Here is a 21,451-nt window from a genome sequence, read left to right as displayed (position 1 = left end):
TTAAGTTATTTCAAGTCTAGTTTTAAGTCTGGTTAAGATTTTAAATTTTAAGTCTAGTTTAGAAACTCTACTACATTTGTACAATTTCCTCAATAGGGAGAAAATCATGTTTCTCATTTTCAGCCAGTGTAGATAAAGAGAGCCTAGAGAGTTGCAAAAAACAAAAGAGATGGGGTGTCTCAAGGGATCCAACATTCCATGTCCATGGTCTCTGAAGAAATTTAGATCTTCCCAGTCCAACAGCTTAGCCACAATTCCAGAGATTTGAAGTGACTTCAAAAGGCAAAATGGTTATGGCATCCTGATGTCTCCTAAAAATCCACTCATACACACACTGCTCACATTGGACAATTTTTCACATTTTGGGGGTAGTTTATGCAGTGCACTACATGCCTTAAGTCTCCAGAAGTTTAATCCTTAATTCCCCCTCCCCCAAAAACATTTCTAAAAGGATTTGCAGTTCTGCAAATATTGCCCGAGCCACTTTGATGACACCCCTAATCCTTTGGCCTCAAAACAGTTGTTAGATGAAAAAATACTGTCCATCTCCTAATTGAAATGGTGATGAGAAATATCTTCTAATCCTTATAACAGCTCAAAGAGTATTCAACTTTGCCTAATATTGCAGATTGCAGGGCAGAGTTGACAGGAAGTGTCCTTGTAATAAATGTATTGCAGCAATTAGATTAGATTAAAACTGTGGGCTCAAATTTTAGTTACTACAGTATACAACGTAAAGGATTATAGTTGAAGATTAATGTACTTTAATCATTAATCGAACATGACTTAAACTTTACTCTCTTTTTGTAGGGGAACCTATAGAAGGTCTTCGAGAGAGTGATTACCTATTGATTCATTCATGCCGACAGTGGACAACTATTACAGCTCATAGTCTAGAGGAGGGCCATTACGTCATAGGGCCGAAGATAGAAATTCCAGTGCATTATGCCGGTAAGTGTAGCTTCAGTTGTGGACTTCAGAAAACTGAATAGTTAACCACTCGGTTTATCAGCTACAAAAAGACTACCCCTGGGGTTTCCGGTTTGTCGGCTTCGCGAGCGGTAGGGATTCGCGAAGCTGCGCGATCCCTGCCGCGCTAGCCGTTTTGGGGCTCCGACCCGGACGGGTGCGGAGCAAGGCTGCCCTGCAGGGTAGCTGAAGGTAAGGGGATCCGGAGGAAGGGTTTGGGGTGTTGCAGACCCCTCCCTGGCGGCAGAACCCCTGTTACCAGGGCAGTGCAGCGGCGGTCCGCAATGGCCGCCACAAAGAAGTTGACAGCCGGGCAAGTATGCGCAGGAGGAAGAAGAGAAAGTTATTGAAAGTGAAAGTTCTTCTTGGTCGACCCAGGGCTTTGAGATTTATCTAATTTAATTCCTGGAAAAGATGGTTTTCTGATGATTTCTTCCACAAGAGAAAAAAAGCGGCTATTTTGAGGTGCTGAAGGGAAAGTTTACTCTCCCTCCCGACGGAATTAAGCCGGAAGGGAGAGGATAAAGAAAATATATAAATTTGGATCTTGTTGGAGGAGATGCCTTGAAGACTTGAGGACAGAAATACAATCTTAATAAGGCTTTAAAATATAGACTTGGATTCTTTTTTTTATTTGTTTGATACCACCCCTGGAAGAGGAAGGGGGAATTTTGGCTTGCTTGGATTTATTGAGGATTGTGGATTTTGGGATTGTTTTGCCTTTCTCTCGGAATATTTGGTTGGTGTAAGAAGAAAGAGGAATAAAGAAAAGAAAAGATTTATTTATAATGGCTTTCCTTTTGAAGACCTGAGGGATGAATATGAGCAAACAAAAGCAGCCTGCAAAGATGGCATGGAAAAAGCTTTTCTATTTCTAGAAATGGCGCTGGTCAATTACCAACAGACAATGGAACAGATGGAAACGGAAGAAGAACAACAAGGAAGAGACGAAGACGCCATCTTCATTGAATCCCAAAACTTATCTAAGGAAGAAGGAAGGAAGAGAGCAAGGAAAATGAAGGACTTAAGATCTAAAAAACATTTGAGAAAGAGAAAAATATGATGCAAAGTAAATATAATGATAACAAACAAGAGAAAAAGGGAACACAACAGAGAAGGGATCCCAGCAAGGCAGAGGTTAGAAGAAGAAGGGGGTAGGAAGATTTGGTGGGGGAAGAAAGAAAGGGGAAAGGCGGAGAAAAGCCTCAAAGCTTTAAAATTGGATGGGAGAAGAGGGATTTTTTCAGAGACAAAGGATGAAATATAATTTTCTGTAAGAAAGATTCTGCTAAGGTACAGAAGATGGTATTGTAACATTTATATTTGAAATAGTAAATTAGAATGGTTTAAGATTTAATAAGAAATTAAAATGTTGAAGTTTTTAATAATGATTGATTTTAAAATGTAATAAAATATCGAAGGAAAGGAGGATACAATGTATTTAAACATTTTTGGTGGATAGAATGTACCAAGCAGAACCAAATTGGGTATTTGTTATGCTGAATGTTAATTTTACTAACTTAGGGGAGGATAGAAAGGCATCATACTCTGATTAGTGATTTCAGGAGAAATTTTTTTATTATAAGAAGAGATAGAGGGATAAATGAATGGGCAAAAGATACAAATTTAATGATTTAATTAAGATGGATTAAATAAGATAGAAATGTGAAGAGTGATATGTGCTATTATTTTAGCCCATGCAAAGAGAGGTAACTGGGGCCAAGGTACTTTACTAAAAGATTTTTTTTTATGTTTGTTTGTGTTTGTTTGTGTTTTATGAGAATATTGGGGAAATTATTGTAGAAAGACAGGGAAAGATTTAATATGTAATGATTTGTTTGTTGTTGAAACTTTTAATAAAACTTGTTTAAAAAAAAAAAAAAAAAAGACTACCCCTAAAAGAAACCATGACAACAATTTCAGCAAAATAAGATATATAGAAATACTGTAGTTTATCTCTACAGCAGAAATATTTGATATGCTTCTGTTAAGAGGTGTGATTTATCTAATAAAGTTTCATTGACTGCTGAAGAAAAATAGTATGTGTCTTATGCAAAGCTATTGCAATGTACAACAAAAATTTTGTTTCCTGAACACTTTTGGGTATATCTTGCAGATTTGGGGCTATTAAACATAGACATAAACTTAAATTTAGCCTATCATGTACCATTTTATAGAAATCTGTTTTTACAAGTGGCAATGAACCCTTTCAGTAGCTTTTGGCAATAGGCTGTACATATAAAAGAAACATTAAAACATGGAGCTGTTCTTGAAGCACATCCAGTACATCAAGATCTCCAATATCTGTGGAGATCTAAAAGTAGTGGCTCTACTGCTTGGAATGCAGCTCAGATATACCAAGCACTGTTGTTACATATGAGAATGAGACAGCCATGCAAGAGGGTTGCATTATATGAAAAAGAATTTGGTTCCAGTACCAAAAAACATGGCACATGAAATATTTGTTGAGAAAGATATTTTTGCCTCCACTTCACATAAAACTTGGATTGATGAAAAATTTTGTGAAGGTGGTGAGCAAAGGAAGATTCTTGTTATTTGAGACAGATGTTTCCAAGAATAACTGATGCCAGTATTAAGGAAGATATTTTTGTTGGTCCACAGATCAGATACATCATCAATGACAAGTAGGTTGAAGATAGTGAGGCCAGAAAAAAATGCCTGGAAAGCATTCAAGAATGTCTGAGAATTTTCTAGGCAACTACAGAGCACCAAACTACATTCAGCTGGTTGACAAACTTCTTACAGCACACAAGACCATGTGCAATATGTCACTGAATATTCATTTTCTGCATTCAGACTTAGCCTCCTTTCCCAAAAATCTAGGTGTAGCCAGCGATGGACATGGTGAAAGTTTTCACCAGGACGTTGCCACAGTGGAAAATGGTGTCATGGAAAATGGAATCCCTCAGTGTTGACACTCTCTTGTTGGACCCTGCAATGAAATGGATCAGACACCGAGCACAAACAAAAATCAGCAGCAAAACACTTTCAGCCTCATTGAGCTCCTGCTTCATGTTAGAAACATTATGCAATTAAATACATTATAATCATTAAAATTTAATTTTGTTTTTCTCAAGATTCCTACATAAAGTAATCATTCTGAAATTATAAGTGATTCAGTTTGATCATTAAAAGTTTTTCAGGAAGTAAAATTTTTGAAAAAAAATGTTGCACAGTGATCAGAAGTCATTGTAAAAATGGTTAAGATCCAGCTACATTGCATTTAAAATGTTTATCTAAGGACATGATATCCTTTTTTTATTAGTTTTCCATGTGAACTGTGGAAAAGGTGTCAGCAGAAGACATATATTTATTGGTTGGTTCTCTTGTAAACAAGTATTGGGTAGGGAGCCTCTTCCAGTGTACTTTGATTGTGTTTAATCTTTGTAGGGTGACTATGTTGATAATGCAGATGGGGTGGAGGCAGTCTATAAAATTTTATTGTGTTTATGGAATAAACCTGGATTTTCTTTCTTTTTTAAAATTACTTTAAGTCTGTTTTAGGGTTTATGACACAATTTTAAGTTTTTCTCATTTCAAAATGGAAGGATATTTTGTTACACTTTCCAACAGCCATAGACAAAGGTATACCTGGGATTGCAAAAAATTGTTAAGTGATAGTAAATTGCATACCATTGCTGTACTCGTTACATTACTTAAAGTTCATCCTGATCTTTTCTTTCTAGCAAACTTCAGGAATCCAGTGCTCAACAGGTTCCTTTTCAAGACAGATCTATTGCTCTGTCCTCCCACAAATTTTCTTTAATTTCTGGAGCAGACTTTATTTACTACTACATACATACATACATACATACATACATACATATATTCTTAAGTTTTCGCGGGTACTTACATGTATGGTATTCAGCTTTGTTCGGGTATTTTCCCACGTCATTGTAGTTGTGCTTTTAAAGTTGTAGCAATGTTTCAGCAGAATCTCATCTGCCATCATCAGGCTTCTACAGAAGCCTGATGATGGCAGATGAGATTGGGTATCTATATGTATGGTATTCAGCTTTGTTCGGGTATTTTCCCACGTCATTGTAGTACACATTGTAAAAGCACAACTACAATGACATGGGAAAATACCCGAACAAAGCTGAATATATATATATATATATATATATATGTGTGTGTGTGTGTGTGTGTGTGTGTGTGTATATATATATATATATATATATATATATATATATATATATATATATATATATATATATATATATATATATATATATATATATATAGTGTGTGTGTGTGTGTATCTTTGGTTATTCGGGTTTTCTCCTGCGTAAGATTGGAGTATCTAGGCAGCGTTTCGATGAAGTCTCATTCATCATCTTCAGGCTTCTGTCTTCAGCTCTGTGCTTCTCAGTATTATATTCAGTATTATATTCTCACTCTGAGAAGCACAGAGCTGAAGACAGAAGCCTGAAGATGATGAATGAGACTTCATCAAACGCTGCTCAGATACTTCCAATCTTACGCAGGAGAAAACCCGAATAACCAAAGATCCACATACAAATACCATGAGAACCTCAGAATGAATATATATATATATATATATATATATATATATATATATATATATATATATATATATATATATATATATATATATATATATATGTATGTGTGTATGTGTATATGTATATATGTATATATGTATATATGTATATATGTATATATGTATATATGTATATATATATATATTTGTTCTTAAAGACAAACACCTTCAAATTGCAACCCCCTTTTTCTACTATCTTTCAATAAAAATATTGTATTCCCACTAGTTAATAAAAGGCAAAAATTTCAGCAACTCCCCCCCAAAAGATCATGTCTTAGAATTTCTATTCACAGCACAGACAATAAAAAATAATTGCTGCTGTATGTCAGTAAAATCAATTATAGCTTGAATAGCCCAGAATAGCCAGGAAACCGGTTTCCCAGTATGTATGTTCCACATTTATGTAGTTCAATAGACAAGGCTTTTTTTTCCTATTCCTCCCTGGAGATTGTTGTGAGAGAGTAGAAGGTTACAGATTACAGGTGGAGAAATTGTGTGGGAAGGAAGAGTAAGGTGGTTTAAGTTTCATGGCAGGAAGGAAGTGGCTGGAGAAAGAGAAAGACATGAGATTGGATTTACCATCGGGAGAAATTGTATTAGAAGGCAAAATTTGAAGACTGGTTGTTACAGCAGCAAACTAGAGAAACTGAGACAGTGGTTGATATAAAGGGGATAGACACACCCTCCCACCCCCCAAAGAGCTCTATCCTCTGAAGAGCTGCATAAAAGCAAATGTAGCATGTGGTGGTGGAAAAGATCAAACTGCTAAATCTGGACTACCAGCAATTGATGAAAGTCTGCCATAGCGCCTACCTCAAATGTGAACAACTGAATGGGGCTTATGCCATAAATTAACATTGGGTCCCCTGGAAAGGTGTGCCTGAATAGAGCTACTTCAAGACTTGCTGGCCTGAATGAAAGGCAAGGAATGACTGGGAGAACTCTTTCTAGAGTGAGAGAACAAGGAAGCTGATTTCAGATTGAGGTCTTTAGTGATAGTAGAACCCTGTGTGAGAGGGTCACCATAGAATTGTTGGAAAGTTCAACAATGCAATTAAAAATTCGTGTCATGGGATATAAACTTGAGGTGGGTGAGAGATAGGAAGTGGTGGGCTAGTTGCTTGATTTCCCGTCCATGGAATGATGGAGATAGTGTGAGAGGTTGAGAAGAAGGAGGCAGAGGGTCTTCAATGGTCCTATTCCCCAAAAATGGGTGTTGGGAAAAACATTTGGAAGGGCTGGTGAAGAAGAGTTGAAAATTCAGTGAAATCAAGTTATGATGGTCAAGGAAGTTGTGGTGGAAAACAATGGACTGGCTGGTCCAAGTAAAAAAAAAAAAAAGAGGTTGATTTCCTCTTCTATTCAATTGCCTAAATCTTGTGATTGAGTGGCCAGATTACTGGAAACTGTGAATCCTGGCCTGTTCCTGATAAACAACACAATTTATAATTATATTCACAAACTTCATTTATTCATGTCTTGAACATAGATGGCACCTGGTATTATTACTGAAATATGTTGGATGAATGTGGCCAATCAGTGATTTGCTCTTCCAGCTTTTCTATCCCAAAACAAAAGCAGTTCCAAGATAGGAAAAGCCAGAAGGCAAGGGACCACAATTTATCGTATGTTGACTAAAGGCCCTTCTCTAGAGGTGATAGGCTATGAATGCCTGTATAAGAAATTGGGTTGTAGGTCTAAGGTGGGATCGTGTGGCATCTTGCTGTATGGCAGAATACCAACCTGAGTTCTTAGACCTCAGTGCAGGATTGGTTTTGGAATATCATTGTTTATTGACAATGGAGGATTTAGAATCCATTATTGTTTAAGGAGATTGATTTCCAGTGGTGTTGTTTAAGAAAATCCCACTCTCATTTTGAGAGTAAGTTGCTTGGAAGTTGTCTTACTGGATGCCAGGAGATGTGCATGCAATACTGTACCAACAGAAGTGCTAAAGTTCTTCTCCCAGATTCCGTGAGCCCTTCCTGGATGTGGAGGTCCTGGTGGAAGTACCTCTGACCCTTATTAAAGGATTGACTACTTCAATACACTTACTATGGGCTGTCTATGCAGACTAAGACTAAGGTACCATTGATGTAAAATGCAGGGCCTGCCTATTGCTTTCACGTAATGCTTAGTTCTGTGTGATGCCTTGGTTTTCAGTAAGCTTCTGACCAGAAATTGAAAAGCTGCTTTTAACCTACACAGCCCTTAATGGCTTGACACCCAAGTACCTTCAGGACCACCTTCTTCCGGTAGAACCGGTTTACCTGGTTCACTCTTCTTGAGCTGTTGAGATTTTCTCAGCATGTAGGATTGCAGGGAAATGGCTAGGAAATAGTATATCTTTGATTCATCTAGGTGTGCAATAATGTCCATCTGGAAAATCAGATGACATGAACTCTGACTGTCTTCAGAGAGGCATTTAAGATGGAACTTTTCCATAGCATTTTGATGTCTAAAATTGTTGGATTGCACATATCAGTGTTGATAAATGTTTTCATAATTGATTTATTTTATTATTTGTTTTTATATAGAATACTGTAAATCCACAGAGTCCTTGTGGATTTGGCAATACATCAACATCTTAATAAGATACTTTAAATAAATGTCTATTTAAAGAGTTCCTCCACCAAAAGCCTTTATAATTTGACAATTATATAATAAATTACTTACATTTGTTTAAAACAATATAGACCATCTCAATTTAAATTCAATTCAAGTTTAAATTTAAAACAAAGTTTTTCTAGATCAGTACCTTAAACATGCAAAGATGCAGTTCAGGAAAAAAATGCTATTATCATACATATTATTACTTATTTTTCCAGAACAATGTGATTTATTTCAAACTCATAACAAATCTGTTTAATTTGGAATGACAGGACAGAAATGTTTATTATGTGCAGAACAAACCTAAACATTTCAAATGTTTTGCCCTACTTGCACTCTCATCTCGCATTTCAAAGCCACAAAAGTAGATAGGAGAGTAGCTTATAAGTGTTCCCAAGGAAGTATGATATTTAATTGAAAAGTAATGTTAAAGATGTTAAGACTTTAATGAATATTAATGATAGAATTGAATTGGAATGGAATGAGTGTTTTAATTACATATATTTATAATCACTTTTTAAGAATATAGTGTGTATTTTAAGAATGTACCAAGCAGAATTCGATTGGAAGTTATGTATTATATTGAATGTTATAACCTCAAGGTATATATTGAAGCTTAAATAAGAGTTGAATGGATAAAATTAAAAGATATAAAGGTGTCATACTCCAATTAGTAACAACAGGAGAAAATTTGTTTAATGAGAAAAGAAAATATGAAATTGAAACAGGACAGACAAAAGTATAAATATAATTATTTGAATTGATATGAGATAATTAAAATAAAATTCAGAAATTAAGAGAGGAGAAAAACTATGTAGAAAATGTAAAACAGTAATAAGATATGGAATAGAACATAACAAGTGAGCATGAAATTGAGTTTGTGTCTGTATGAAGAAGTGTAACCCGGGACCATGCTATTTTCAAAAAAGAATGTTTTATTTGTATTTTTTTGCGAAAACCCAAATAAAATTTTCAAAAAAAAAAAAAAAAAGTAGATAGGAGAGTATCTTATGTTGACTGGTACTTACCCCTTAACCTAACCAATCAACCAAGGAAATGACTTTTATTTTTTCTTACTAAAAGAATCAATTAGTAGAAACTGCATCTTGAATGTGGTGCTTTGCATTTCCTGCCTGCCTATTAGATAAAATAATTTCTTTTCAATATATTTTGGTGCTGGCAGATTTATATTTTATTTTAGGTATTCTTGGCTACCTTAGATTTCTATCATTTGGACATTTTTTGGGAGAAACCAAATGTCATATTCTTTGTTTTGTATTGCCAATGCAATCTAGGATTGGTAATGAAAAATTAAAGATTCATCTACTGCAGTTTATCATACTTAAAATATTTGATGTTATTTGTTTCCTTAAGATACTAGATAAAGTAATTAAAGCTTTGTAGTAGCCAGATCCGAAACAGGCAAGGTGTTTCAGATCTGGTATGGGCAGCGTCACCCTGCCTGTTGAGAATTCCTTAAAGGAGCCACACCTTTTCCTGGGTTGGCATTGTATGTGTTTCAGGATTTAGAAAAATATTTTGAGTTCAGGTGGTGTTATGGATGTGTTGATAGGATACAGTCAAATACTGCCACCTCCTTAACACCTCTGTAACTCAAACATATATTGTCCCGAGTTCATGTAGCTATTTTGCAATCCCAGAAAAGAGCAAGATTCCTTACAGGAACTGCTAACAAGTACAAGGGTGCCCACAATGAATCCAAAGCATCTTCAGTCATTCCACATCTCTAATGAGTATCACATTTTAAAATGAAATCTAAAATATTGTATGTGAAGCCTCATTTGTTTTTGTGTTGTATCGCTGTCCACATTTGTTAAGGAGTGAAGTTCTAGTGTGGGAATTACTTTGTTGTGAAATAGTTCAGGGGATGTTTACTATCTGTATGCATTTTGAACAATTTATCTGCTTAATGTTGCAAGGCAGACTTGTCTGAGGGTGACTGATTTTGTCAGACTTCAGGCCAGACACAACTGTTAAACTGAAGCTGACGTTCAAGATTATATAAGTAGAGAAATTTCCAGTATATCTAGATAATTTTCTTTATTAGAGACAAACGATGTGCCCAAAATCTGCCTACTATAAAATACAGTAATCAAGCCTTTTATGTAAGAGTGCCCATGTTTTGTAGGAGAACTGTTTGAGTTTACTATGGCAAACTGTCAGGAAGAATCTAGCAGTACTTCTTCCAACTAACCACTTTTGTTAAAAGGCATACATTTTTTGCAAGCTTCAGCTCAGTTCATTAGAAGCATCATCTTTTATAAAATTTGAATTGGGATGAAGGCTTTAATTCTTAAACATTTTTCTCGACTTTTTCTTTCCCAATATTGAGACTGTGATGAATATTCTCTATATTTATAGTGTGATTCTGTCTGGCTTGAGCAACACTGATTGTCACTATACCATCTTCAGCTAAAACAGATGATAGCTGCCTTTTACTTAGAAACAACCCACCTTTAAGAGTGTTTCATTAGATTGTCTATTTAAGAATGTAACTAGATCTCTCTCCTTGTTGCTGAAGAGTAGAAAAGTTATACTGATTGAAATTAAGCAGTGCCGAGGTTGCTCCAAAGTAGAATATTACATGCATTCCGCCCTCCCTCCCTCTCTGTCTCTCTTTCTTTCAGAAATCTTAACATTTGGGACAAATGGTGGCTGGAATTAGGCTGCTTTCTTTTTAAGGCCAACAAAGGAGTATACATGTTGTTAATAGTCATCTTCCATTGTTGACTCTATCTGGTTCTTTGTTATAGAATTTCTAAATTATACATGTACATATGCTTGTAAAACATCTGGAGTAAAATTTTGCATTAGATTCCAGACACTCCAGACACATAAAAGCTGCAGTTGGGCTTGCAGCCAGATAAGGATAAGGTCTGTCACAAGACATCTCTCTTCATTTCTTATTTATTTGTTTGTTTACAATAAATAATGTCACTGTTTGTGTGTGTGTGTGTGTGTGTGTGTGTGTGTGAAATAAGTATATATTATGATTGCATCAACAGCCTTAGCAGCAACTTTTATCAAACCTTCCTTATTTCTTACAGTATTTGAAGTGAATTGTGGGAAATAACTGTCCATGAGCATGGTATCCATTGTTTTGGGGCAGAGGTTCCCAAACTTTTTCAGTTCATGGCACCGTTAGTGCCTCAGGAACTTTTTTATGTCATTCCTAGGCAAAAAAATCCCCAAACCCTAAACCTAACACTTGTGTTTATTTAACAATTGGGTCCAAACGACTTAATAACTATTTAAATTCTTACAAAGCGGTCACTTGAAAAAAATCTAGATTAATTAAAAGAAAATAATATTTTTATTTCATTCTTAAATAACCACACATTTTTTATTAACAGGATCTGTATGCCTGTTGTATAAATGCACAGCTTCTCAAATCTTTGAACCTTGTTTCCTGTTCCACATTGATTTTTGCTTAATACTTGCTGTTTATCACAGCAACCAGTGAAAACCTGGCTTCACAAAGAAGTACGTCACAAATGGATGTTGCAAAACGCATCTTCGCAAATGGAGTTGCAAAAATTTAAAATATCCCACAGAGCTTCTATGAGTTCACTGTGGCACCCTGGAGCATTATGGCAAGAATATATCTTTCTTTCTTTCTTGCATAGTAATATATAGTGAGAGTTGAAAGCATAATGCCTCGGGATATATTGGAAGTATGTACCCCACATGCAATCAGTGCACGTCCTATCATGTTACTTTTATGAATATTTCTAAATTTCTCCTTTTGCAACTTCTAATTTGCTAGCTAAATTTGAATGTATGTCAGACATAGCTTGAAGCAGAGTGGTGATGCTGATTGGTTCAAGATAACTTCCATGTGATGTTCTCACAGTAACTTCCTGATGACTTCTGGCAGGAGCAGGATATCTCTGGCAATGTAGTGCAAGCACACTGGCTCTTCTTGACTTTTTGGTGGGTTTTGATGCCATCGACTTTGGTATCCTTTTGGGTCAGCTTTGGGAGTTGGCCATGGAGGCTACCATTTTGTGCTGCTTCACCATCTTCCTCTGAGACTAGTCTCAACCAGTATAGATAGGGAGCAAGAGGTTGTGCCCACAGCCCCTGCTTTGTGGGGTGCCACAGGATTTGGTGCTCTTTCTGCACCTTTTAATATCTCCATAAATGAATTATTTGGGTGAAATAATCCATTGCCACCAGTTGAAATATCATCAGAATTCTGATGATACCCAGGTGTATCTCTCTGTCCCAGGTCAAGTAAGTGATGCTGTGGATGCTCTTTCACTATGCCTGGTGACTGATGTGATTGGGAATAGGGTTCAAATGAGTCCTTGTAAGATGGACTGGATGTGGATCGGAGGCTCCTCTCTATCTGGGAACTTACTGTCTTTAGTCCTACATGGTGCTGTACTGCCCCAGATAGAACTGGTATGTGAACTGTAGGCTCTCTTGGACACACCACTTCTGCTGGTGGAGCAGATAGTAACTGTGGCTAGGAAGCCCTTTGCTTAGCTTCATGTTGTGTGCTAATTACACCCTTTCCTAGATCAAGAACCCTTTCTTTTAGTCACACTCGCCCTGGTCATCTTCCATATGGACTACTTCAATGCACTCTATGTGGGGCTATTCTTAAGGAGTATTTGGAAGTTGTGACGGGCAGAATGTAGTGGTGCGAGCAGTTCTGGGTCCCCCTTGCACTTGTAGCACCTCTGCTAGACAAGCTGCCTTGGGTCTCAGTTTGCTTCCAATTCAAAGTGTTGGGTTATCTTTAAAGCCCTTCATAGGAACCAGGCTACCCAAGGAACCCAATCATATCATCTTGTCACACCCAGTCAGGCAGGGAGGTGTGTTGCAGATCCCATTGGTTAAAGAATTTTGACTGGCTTAAAGCCAAGAAGAAAGCCTACATCTCCGTCATCCCTGCCCTTTGGAAAATCTTGCTCCCAGAAGTGAGGCATGCCCCCACACTTCTGGCCTTCCAACTAGCTCTGCCAACTGTTATGGGGGCCAAAGGGTAATATGTGACCATGGGAAATGGCTTGTGACAAGAGGGTAGTCCCACAACCATTTTAAACTTGTAATATCTTCATTTTAACTTCATTTTTAATTCTGTTTTAACTATGTTGCATTTTTATACCACTTTTTATTTTGATTGTAAACTGCTCAGAGTCACTTAGGTGAGATGAGTGGTGTAGAAATGTGATAAATAAATACCGTAAATAAATGAAAATTTGGTTTCATCTTAATCGTAAATTCAGCTTTAACAAACACAGATAATAGAGTGTATTATATATGAACTCTTATAATATTCGTTACTTTTAGGCAGGTTAACCTCTCCTTCCCTAACTTGATGTCCCCTCCTCTATCCCAGATGCAACACTTAACAATTTCTAGCCAGCAAGAACAGTAGTAGATCTAACACATCTAGACAGCAGGTGGGGAGGGCTGGAGCAGATCATTACAGCTTCTTAGAAATGTAACTGAGTAGAATGTTGTAGGGATCAAATTTCCACTGAAACAAATGGCTGGCTACTGAGACAGAAATTTGGGGCTTTCCCCCCCCAACATCATGGGACTTCCATATATGAATTATATTTCAGGGCTAATCTACTGCTGTTCTGCTGCTTCCAAGTGAGAAGGGTAATTTCTGTGTCAAATAAATAATACCCTGGGTCAGGGTAAAAACTTGGCAAGGAATTGAGGAATTGAGCCAAAGTAATCTTCTACAAAAATCACTTTAACAGCCAAGCTTGAAAAAGCAAGAAGGGAGAATCTGTGAGTGGGAAGGAGAAAGAGGAAGAGTGAAACTCCACAGCTGTGTTCCAGCTGGCTAGGATTGCCATGGCCCTTGGATGGGGGAGAAGTCAACTTCTAAATGTTTCGTTTCCTCTGCCATCTTGTTTCAGGGTCTTTAACACAGCTACTAAAAGTAACCCTCTGTTATTTCATCTGTTGATCGGCTTATCCTTGTCATTACATCTTCCTTATTGCCATTCTTATCCAGTGATACAAAATTATAGAACTAAAATATATTCACATTCTTTCTTTCTCTCTCTTCTTCCATCTGTTTTTTTCAAAGAACTGTTTGGGAGATTATTATCCTGCACTAACTTGGTGCTTTTGGAAGTAATTGGAGTTCTGGTCAAACATACCTTGAAAGCCCCCAGTTGGCTGCTTGTACATAATTAACATTTTTTGTGGTTGGTCTTTGAGAGGAAATGGAATAGATTCATCTCCTTGGTGCAGGAAGTGAACAAAAGTGGCCTAGTGATTCCCATTTATCTGTAACTCAAGGACCTGGCACTTCAGACTATTAACCAGGAACAGTCTATAACCAAATGCTCTGTTCCAGACTGTGCCCATTATACCACTTTGCTAATACACCTTTTTCAGAGATTGATCCTATTCCATATCATAGATGAATAAGTTCATCATAGATGAATTTAAAAACAACATTTTATCCAAATCTGATTTCAACAGTGATGAACCCAAGTAAGCCATTATTGCCTTTTGCCATTTGTGTTCCCCTTTTTTTCTTGCGTGTGGATTTTCTTTGGGGTGGTTTCTGAGTTAGGAAATTATTGTAGTAATGATGGTCTCCATAGAAACTTCAAAATAATTTTGATAGGGAAAAGTATATGCAGTTCTTAGTTGCCAATTATATTCATTTGGTTAAGGGTTTTTTTAAAACGACTATTAAGTATGTACTATATTTGATGCTTCCTGCTTTAAGAGGAAGGTGCTGAAAACTATCTATCTATCTATCTATCTATCTATCTATCTATCTATCTATCTATCTATCTATCTATCTATCTATGTTGTTGGATTAAGTCATTCTATTTAACATCTGCTCAGATGTTCAGAAATATGTGTGGCTAGATTTAGAAAATGCTGGTAAGTGTGGTTGGAATACCTCAGTCAGCATCCTCCCTATGGAAACTAAAAGCAGTTCATGTCTGGGAACCAGTGCCAATCACGTCAGCCTTACTTATTAAAGCAACTGACATCATAGATTTCTCAGACTGTGACTGAATTGTGGTACCAGGCGATGTCTGTTGCTGAACTGAAGTTTGCTGCTTGAGCAATTTGTGAACAAATGCTTATTGTGTACATTATTCATAATATACAGTCACAGAAAACTAATTGGTATATGTGTATGGAAGAGCACTCCATTTCATTGTGAAAAGCAAGTAATGAAAAATAAATTACTTTTAAAAAAGTGTTCACATAATGTGCTGGGTGTTCTCAGTTAACTTGAATTAATTTAAGGTGTATGTCTAAGTAAAGCTTATCTTCTTGTCACTATAATAAAAATCACATTACACTCTGTAGAGCGGAAGAGCCTCAGGAAAAGTAATCTTGCTTGATTAATAGATAATAATAGATGAGAAACTAAAGAAATCCTGAAAGTTTTGGCCTTTATAAATTAGAATTTAAACTTCTATCAAAAGCTGCTTACAGTGAGTTGGTGGGATATGTTGGCCATGAAAATGTACCTTGCAACTCTAGCAGTTGCCATAGCTGGTTTCCTGCATTAAAATTCTTAAAAAGAAAAGAAGTCACCTTGTTGATACTTGAAGTCATTATTCCAGTTTTTCAAGAAACTTTTCCAGTTTCTTGAATAATATAAAAGAACTAATATTCTAATATAAAAGAACAGACTAGTATTAATTTGCCAGTTGGATGAGAAAAACATATGGCACTAGAGTTTGTAATAAGATTCCATTCAATAATGGGCTTCTCTTTATTTTTTATTCTGATTTTAAAGGGGAAAAATAATGATCCCAGAGAGTTAGGAACACCGACTACAGAACATATACAGGAGGGCTGTCAAAATCTATCACACGCTGACCACGCTCAGTTTAGCAAAGGGAAAAAAAGTCCCAATATGTCACGCGATGTTGCCGTGACAAAGTGAGCAGAGGTGGGCTGCTGCCAGTTCGCACTGGTTTGGGCGACCAGTAGTTAAGATTCTGTGCAATTCAGCGAACCGGCAAATCCCACCACTGGCTGGCTCCGCCCCTGCTTGTTTTTCAGCCTGTTTTTGGACCATTTGGGGGGGTGTTTTCAGGCCATTTTTGAGCCGTTTGTGGGCCCAAAAATGGCTTGAAAATGCCCCCCCAAACAGCAAAAACTGAAAATTGCCCCCAAATGGCACCCAAAACAGCCAATAAAAAGCCTGAAAATGGCCCAAAAAGCTGCCAAAACACAGGCCAAAAAATGGGTGGGGCCAGGCAGTGGTGGGATTAGCTCCAACTGGCTGAATCCTACCTCTTCCTTTGAGGTGAGTAGCCGGGAGGCGGGGCTGGGTGTGATGAGTGATGTCACCCACCCAGTCACATGACCAACTAGCCATGCCTATCCAGCCAGAGAACAGGTTGTTAAATTATTCCAATCCCACCACTGGATAAGTTAGTCCTCAATTTATGATCGTAATTAAGGCAAGAATTACAGCCGTAAGATATGTCAATCATTAAGTGGATACCACATGTCTGCGCCTGATTTTATGAACTTTTTGTGGTTGTTGCTAAATAAAGTGATCATGGTCATTAAGCAAACAATTGCAGTTGTTAAGCAAACACATTGTTTACAATGGACATTTTTATTGGAAAGTGGAATCAAGTTTGATAATCAGTTGTTTCTTATTAAATGTAGCATTAAGAGGTGACACAAGGTTCAGCACTGCCATGATTTCACAGCAAAAACAAAATTGGCTGAATCAACAGCTATAGAATTTTTGAATCATGGAAAGAAATTATTCAATTTTATTGGTGAGGCCCCCACCTGAAGAATTTAGTCACCTCATTCTAACGAGGATTCAGTGAAATTGTAATAGGTTCAGACAATAGCAGTGAAACAGATTGGGGACAAGAAACTTAAGTCCTATGAAAAAAGATTACAGGCAGTCCTCGAGTTATGACCATATCTGAATCTAGCAATTCCAATTGCAAAGCAGGTCACCATATGACCAGATATGATTTTTCAACTTTTTTTTTTGCAATGGTCATAAAGTGAATGCAGCATTCATTTAAATAAATGAATGGGATGAGTTTTGCCAGAAACCGGAAGTAAATGTTGGTTTTCGGCAAAACTGTTATAAATCGGGGTCACCTGATTATGAGGCGCTGCATATGATGTAAATGCGGGCCAGTTGCCAAGTGCCCAAAGCACAGGGAGGCAATTTCAGAACTTCAAAACTGGATTGTAAGTCCCTTTTGGGACATCGGTCATAACTTTGGTTGCTAAACAGCAGGTCGTAAGTCAAGAACTACCTGCAAATGAATCTGTGGGTGGAAACTGATATCCCTCATCAGATACATAAAGCCATGTGCCATTACAAGAAATAGATTCCCCGCTGGAAGTTATAAAAAAGAACCTTATAAGAGCAACTGATAATACAGTTACTTAGAGCAGGGGTCCCCAACCACCGGTCCCCGGACCGGTACCGATCCGTGGAACAATTTCTACCAGGCTGCCGGTTTGCTGGGCACCGCCATCTTGTTTTGATGAAAAAGTGCTTCCGGTGAGCTTTTCCGGGTAGAAAGCGGCGTTTGGGTGCTGAAAGAATCCTCGCGCCTTAGTTTCATCGAGGGGGGGCGCTTCGAACAAAACTAAGGCGCGAGGATTCTTTCAGCATGCATGGCAAGGCGAGCCGAGCGACCGTCCCGAAGCCATCACGAAGCCCATCGACACAGGTACAAAGGAGGAGTTGAAGGTGGCGGGGAGAAGCGGGGGACGGCTGGCTGGCCGGTCGCTCGGCTCGCCTTGCCATGCGTGCTGATGCCGGTACCGGGCCGCGGATGATTTTGTGATGCTGGTACCGGGCCGTGGATGATTTTGTGATGCCGGTACCGGGCCGCGGCACAAAAAAGGTTGGGGGCCACTGACTTAGAGAGAAAATGTTTTCTCCTTCATTTGATGTTTTGAAGCAAAGAATACACAGCCTTTGGTTAGGAAAGAGATTCCTGCACCAAACCTGAGTTGAACTTTATGACCTAAATTCCCTTTCAAATTCTGTAATCTCCTCCCTTTTTTAGAGCTATCTAACTAAGGGATGAACTTGAGCCAGTGCTTGTCATGAGTCCTGGGAGTAGGTGGAGACTGTTGATCAACAGCAGCAAAACTGTGTGTGTAAAATGCATTTCTTTGCTCTCATAATATACAACAGTGGCATTATATTTCTGGGATTAGAAGGCAAAGTTCAGAGGAAATGCCTTCCTTTATCCTACCACCCACTCCCACTTGTCCAACAAGATTGATTTCTAATTCTATTATTGGCCTCCTGCCATTCTTCATTATTTTTATTATTTGGGGTATCTGAGTTCATATTTTTTTTCTTGGCAGTCTTGGTCAGTTTAATTCTTGAATTAATTTATTTGTATTTAACGGGTGGGGGGGAGAACCATTCTAATTTATATTCACAGAGACATCTTTCCTACCATATATTATTGTGCTGTTGACTAAGCCTTTTCACGAAGTAAATTTAAATCCAAGAGACACATTGAAATTACTTCAGAAATTGACACAGTCTACTCGATCTAAGAAAACAGCATCTATTTATTTTGGTTTTTCTTATTTTTTTCTCTTTTACTTTTTTACTTTTGCTTTTTAGTTTCAAATGACAGTGTAATTTAGTAGTTAATCCTGGTAGTTGATTAACTATCTTCTCAGGATCTCTCACAATCACCATCACTTAAGTTGGCTTCAGATGCTGGGAGTTAACAATTCAGCAATCCCAACAGAAGATAAAATCCCCCCACCCCATGCAGAAGTCTGTTTAAAATGCTCCCTTTAGCATAAAGCCAGAAGATACTTTTTGCCAAATTTCCTGTTGCCTGCACACATCATACACAACCTCAATTCTGGAAGATCCTGGGCAGATTATCTGGACAAAAAGTAGACAAGGTGTTGGAAAATGAAAAAAAACAACACATTTTTTACCAGCAGGGTTGGATGAAAACATTTTTCCCAGTACAGTATATTGTGTGCAGGTAGTCCTAGAGTTATAACCACAACTGAGCCCAAAATTTATGCTGCTAAATGAAACATTTGTTAAGTGAGTTTATCCCATTTTATGACTTTTTTGCCACATTTGTTAAGCGAATCACTGTAGTTGTTAGTTTCCCCCTTGACTCTGCTTGTCAGAAGGTCACACAAGGTGATCACATGACCCCAGGACATTGCAACCATCATAAATGTGAATCGGGTGTTAAGCATCCAAATGTAAAACATGTGACTATGGGGATACAGTAACAGTCATAAGTGTGAAAAACAATCATATGTCAATTTTTTCAGTGCCGTCGTTACTTTGAATGATCACTAAGTGAACTGTTTTAAGTTGAGGACTATACTTGTATTTGGGTTATATATAAGAAAGCAAGCTTTAGTGTGTTTTGAATTGGGTCAATCTCTACTTCTGTAATAAATTTGATTATTAGGAGTCAATGGTCTGCAACTCAACTGAAACATTACCTTTTATGTCAGTTTTTAAATATTGTTATTAAATGCTTTCATTTTAGGTTGCAATATCATGGTTTGGTGTAGTTCTAGAATATGTTGCTATGTTACCCTGAGATGTAATATTAGGTTTTTACCTTTCCATCACACTTTTGTTTAAAAAGTAACTATTTCTGTTCTGCTGTCATCCTATGGTATATTTTGTGCCCTTCAGGGGGAGTTTCAAACAAATCTGCCTTTTTAGAATGAAGAACACTTCTAAGAATTTGTAAGGACAGTAGGGAATTCTTTGTTCCTTTAATCACATTTCCAAGGCTTTTATCTTTATCAAGTCTTATTTGAGGACCAATAAATGCCTGCTGCAGACTTCTTCAATGTGATAGATGTGGACATAATCTTGACTGTTAGCCATGTCATTGAAGGTTTATAAAAATGTAGTTCAGCCAGCATCTGGAGAAAGGCTGTCTTAATGACTATAAATTGATATTTAATATGTTCTGTCCTAATTTTTTAGAAAGGAAATATAGAATAATATTGAAGTATTCTTTATATAATATGTACATCTATTCAATTGACTTTTTTTAAAAAAATCCTTTTCGTTCAAGGCAAACCTTGAATTAATTCCAAATTTGCAAGAAATTAACACAATAAAAATTTAGAAATAGTACTATTAATTGTATTCATTTTAGTGTGTGTTAAACAAAACATTCCTATTTCGTTCCTATTAAACTTCATGAAACAATTGGTAAATGAAGAAAATTCAGAAACCTATTAGTTTATTTTGTATATACCTGTGTTTTCCCAAAAATAAGACACGGTGGGGGGGGGGGGTTGCAAACAAAATGGCACCAGGTCTTATTTTGGGGGGGAGGGTTGTCTGACACTGACTCACCTTGTGGTGGTGGCACCAACAGCCCCACCAGCAAGAACCCACTGCTAGCCTACTTCTTCTGCAGTTGCCGCTGCTCGCATGCGTAGCCCCCAGCCTCTGTTTCTCTGTCAGAGGCCTTCCTCTGCACTCAAGAAACGAGGTCCAGATTTATGTGCACATCGCCCCTTAGCCACCATTTTGCCATCAGAGGCCTTTCTGGAGAGCCCTCTGCAGCTGATAACAGAGTTCTGAATTGATCCAGAGCTCTGTTATCACCTGCAGAGGGCTTTCCGGAAAGACCTCTGACAGCAAAATGGAGGCCTGGGGATGACACTTGCATCAATCCAGACCTCATTTCTTGGCTGCAGAGGGCTTTCCAGAAAAGAAACAGAGGCTGGGGGTGACATGCACGAGCAGTGGCAAACATCTGCAGAAGAAGTGGGCTGGCAAGGCAAAGCAGGTATTGGGGTGTGCGAGGCCTGGTAAATAGGGCAGCTCCACCCTCCCCATCCCCACCCTAGCTTCATTTTTACCCATGTGCCTTGCCCCACCCCTCTGCACCCCAGTGGGCGGGGTCTTAATTGGCTATTTGGGGGTAGGGCTTATATTGGGTGCACATGTAAAAATCAAGCTAGGACTTACTTTTGGGGTAGGTCGTATTTTTGGGAAAACACTGTATTAGAACAATAAATGTTTAGATACTGCTTAATCATGGTTTCTCCTAAATAAGCTCCTCCATCTCGTTCGCTGCAACCTTCCCTGCCAACTTTCTTGGGAAGCTGGTAGAGAAGATTGCAAATGGCAGCCACATGATTGCAGAGTACTTGGTAACCAATGGTAAAGATGAACAGGTTGCCAAGCACCCAAAATGTGGTCACATGACTGTGGGAATGGCAATGCATCAATTTACGATGACCAGAGATGCTTTATGGGCCATCAAGAACCCATACCAAGGCTGT

The 21,451-nt window shown here is 37.8% G+C and overlaps 1 protein-coding gene across 1 annotated transcript in view; it reads left to right on the top strand.

Annotated features, from left to right (window-relative positions):
* GAREM1 (GRB2 associated regulator of MAPK1 subtype 1) overlaps positions 1–21,451 on the top strand; it is a 74,644-nt gene that overhangs the window by 24,642 nt on the left and 28,551 nt on the right. Inside the window, 1 exon segment of the mRNA XM_026670387.2 lies at positions 811–951. Within this exon segment, the coding sequence (XP_026526172.2) occupies positions 811–951 (141 nt within the window).

This window comes from Notechis scutatus, chromosome 3 (genome assembly GCF_049901735.1).
Source record: "Notechis scutatus isolate UNSWTSFEM ecotype Mainland chromosome 3, rNotScu1.2, whole genome shotgun sequence".
NCBI lineage: Eukaryota > Metazoa > Chordata > Lepidosauria > Squamata > Elapidae > Notechis > Notechis scutatus.
Note: the sequence above shows the minus strand (reverse complement) of the source record. Positions and strands in the feature narration are given on the sequence as shown.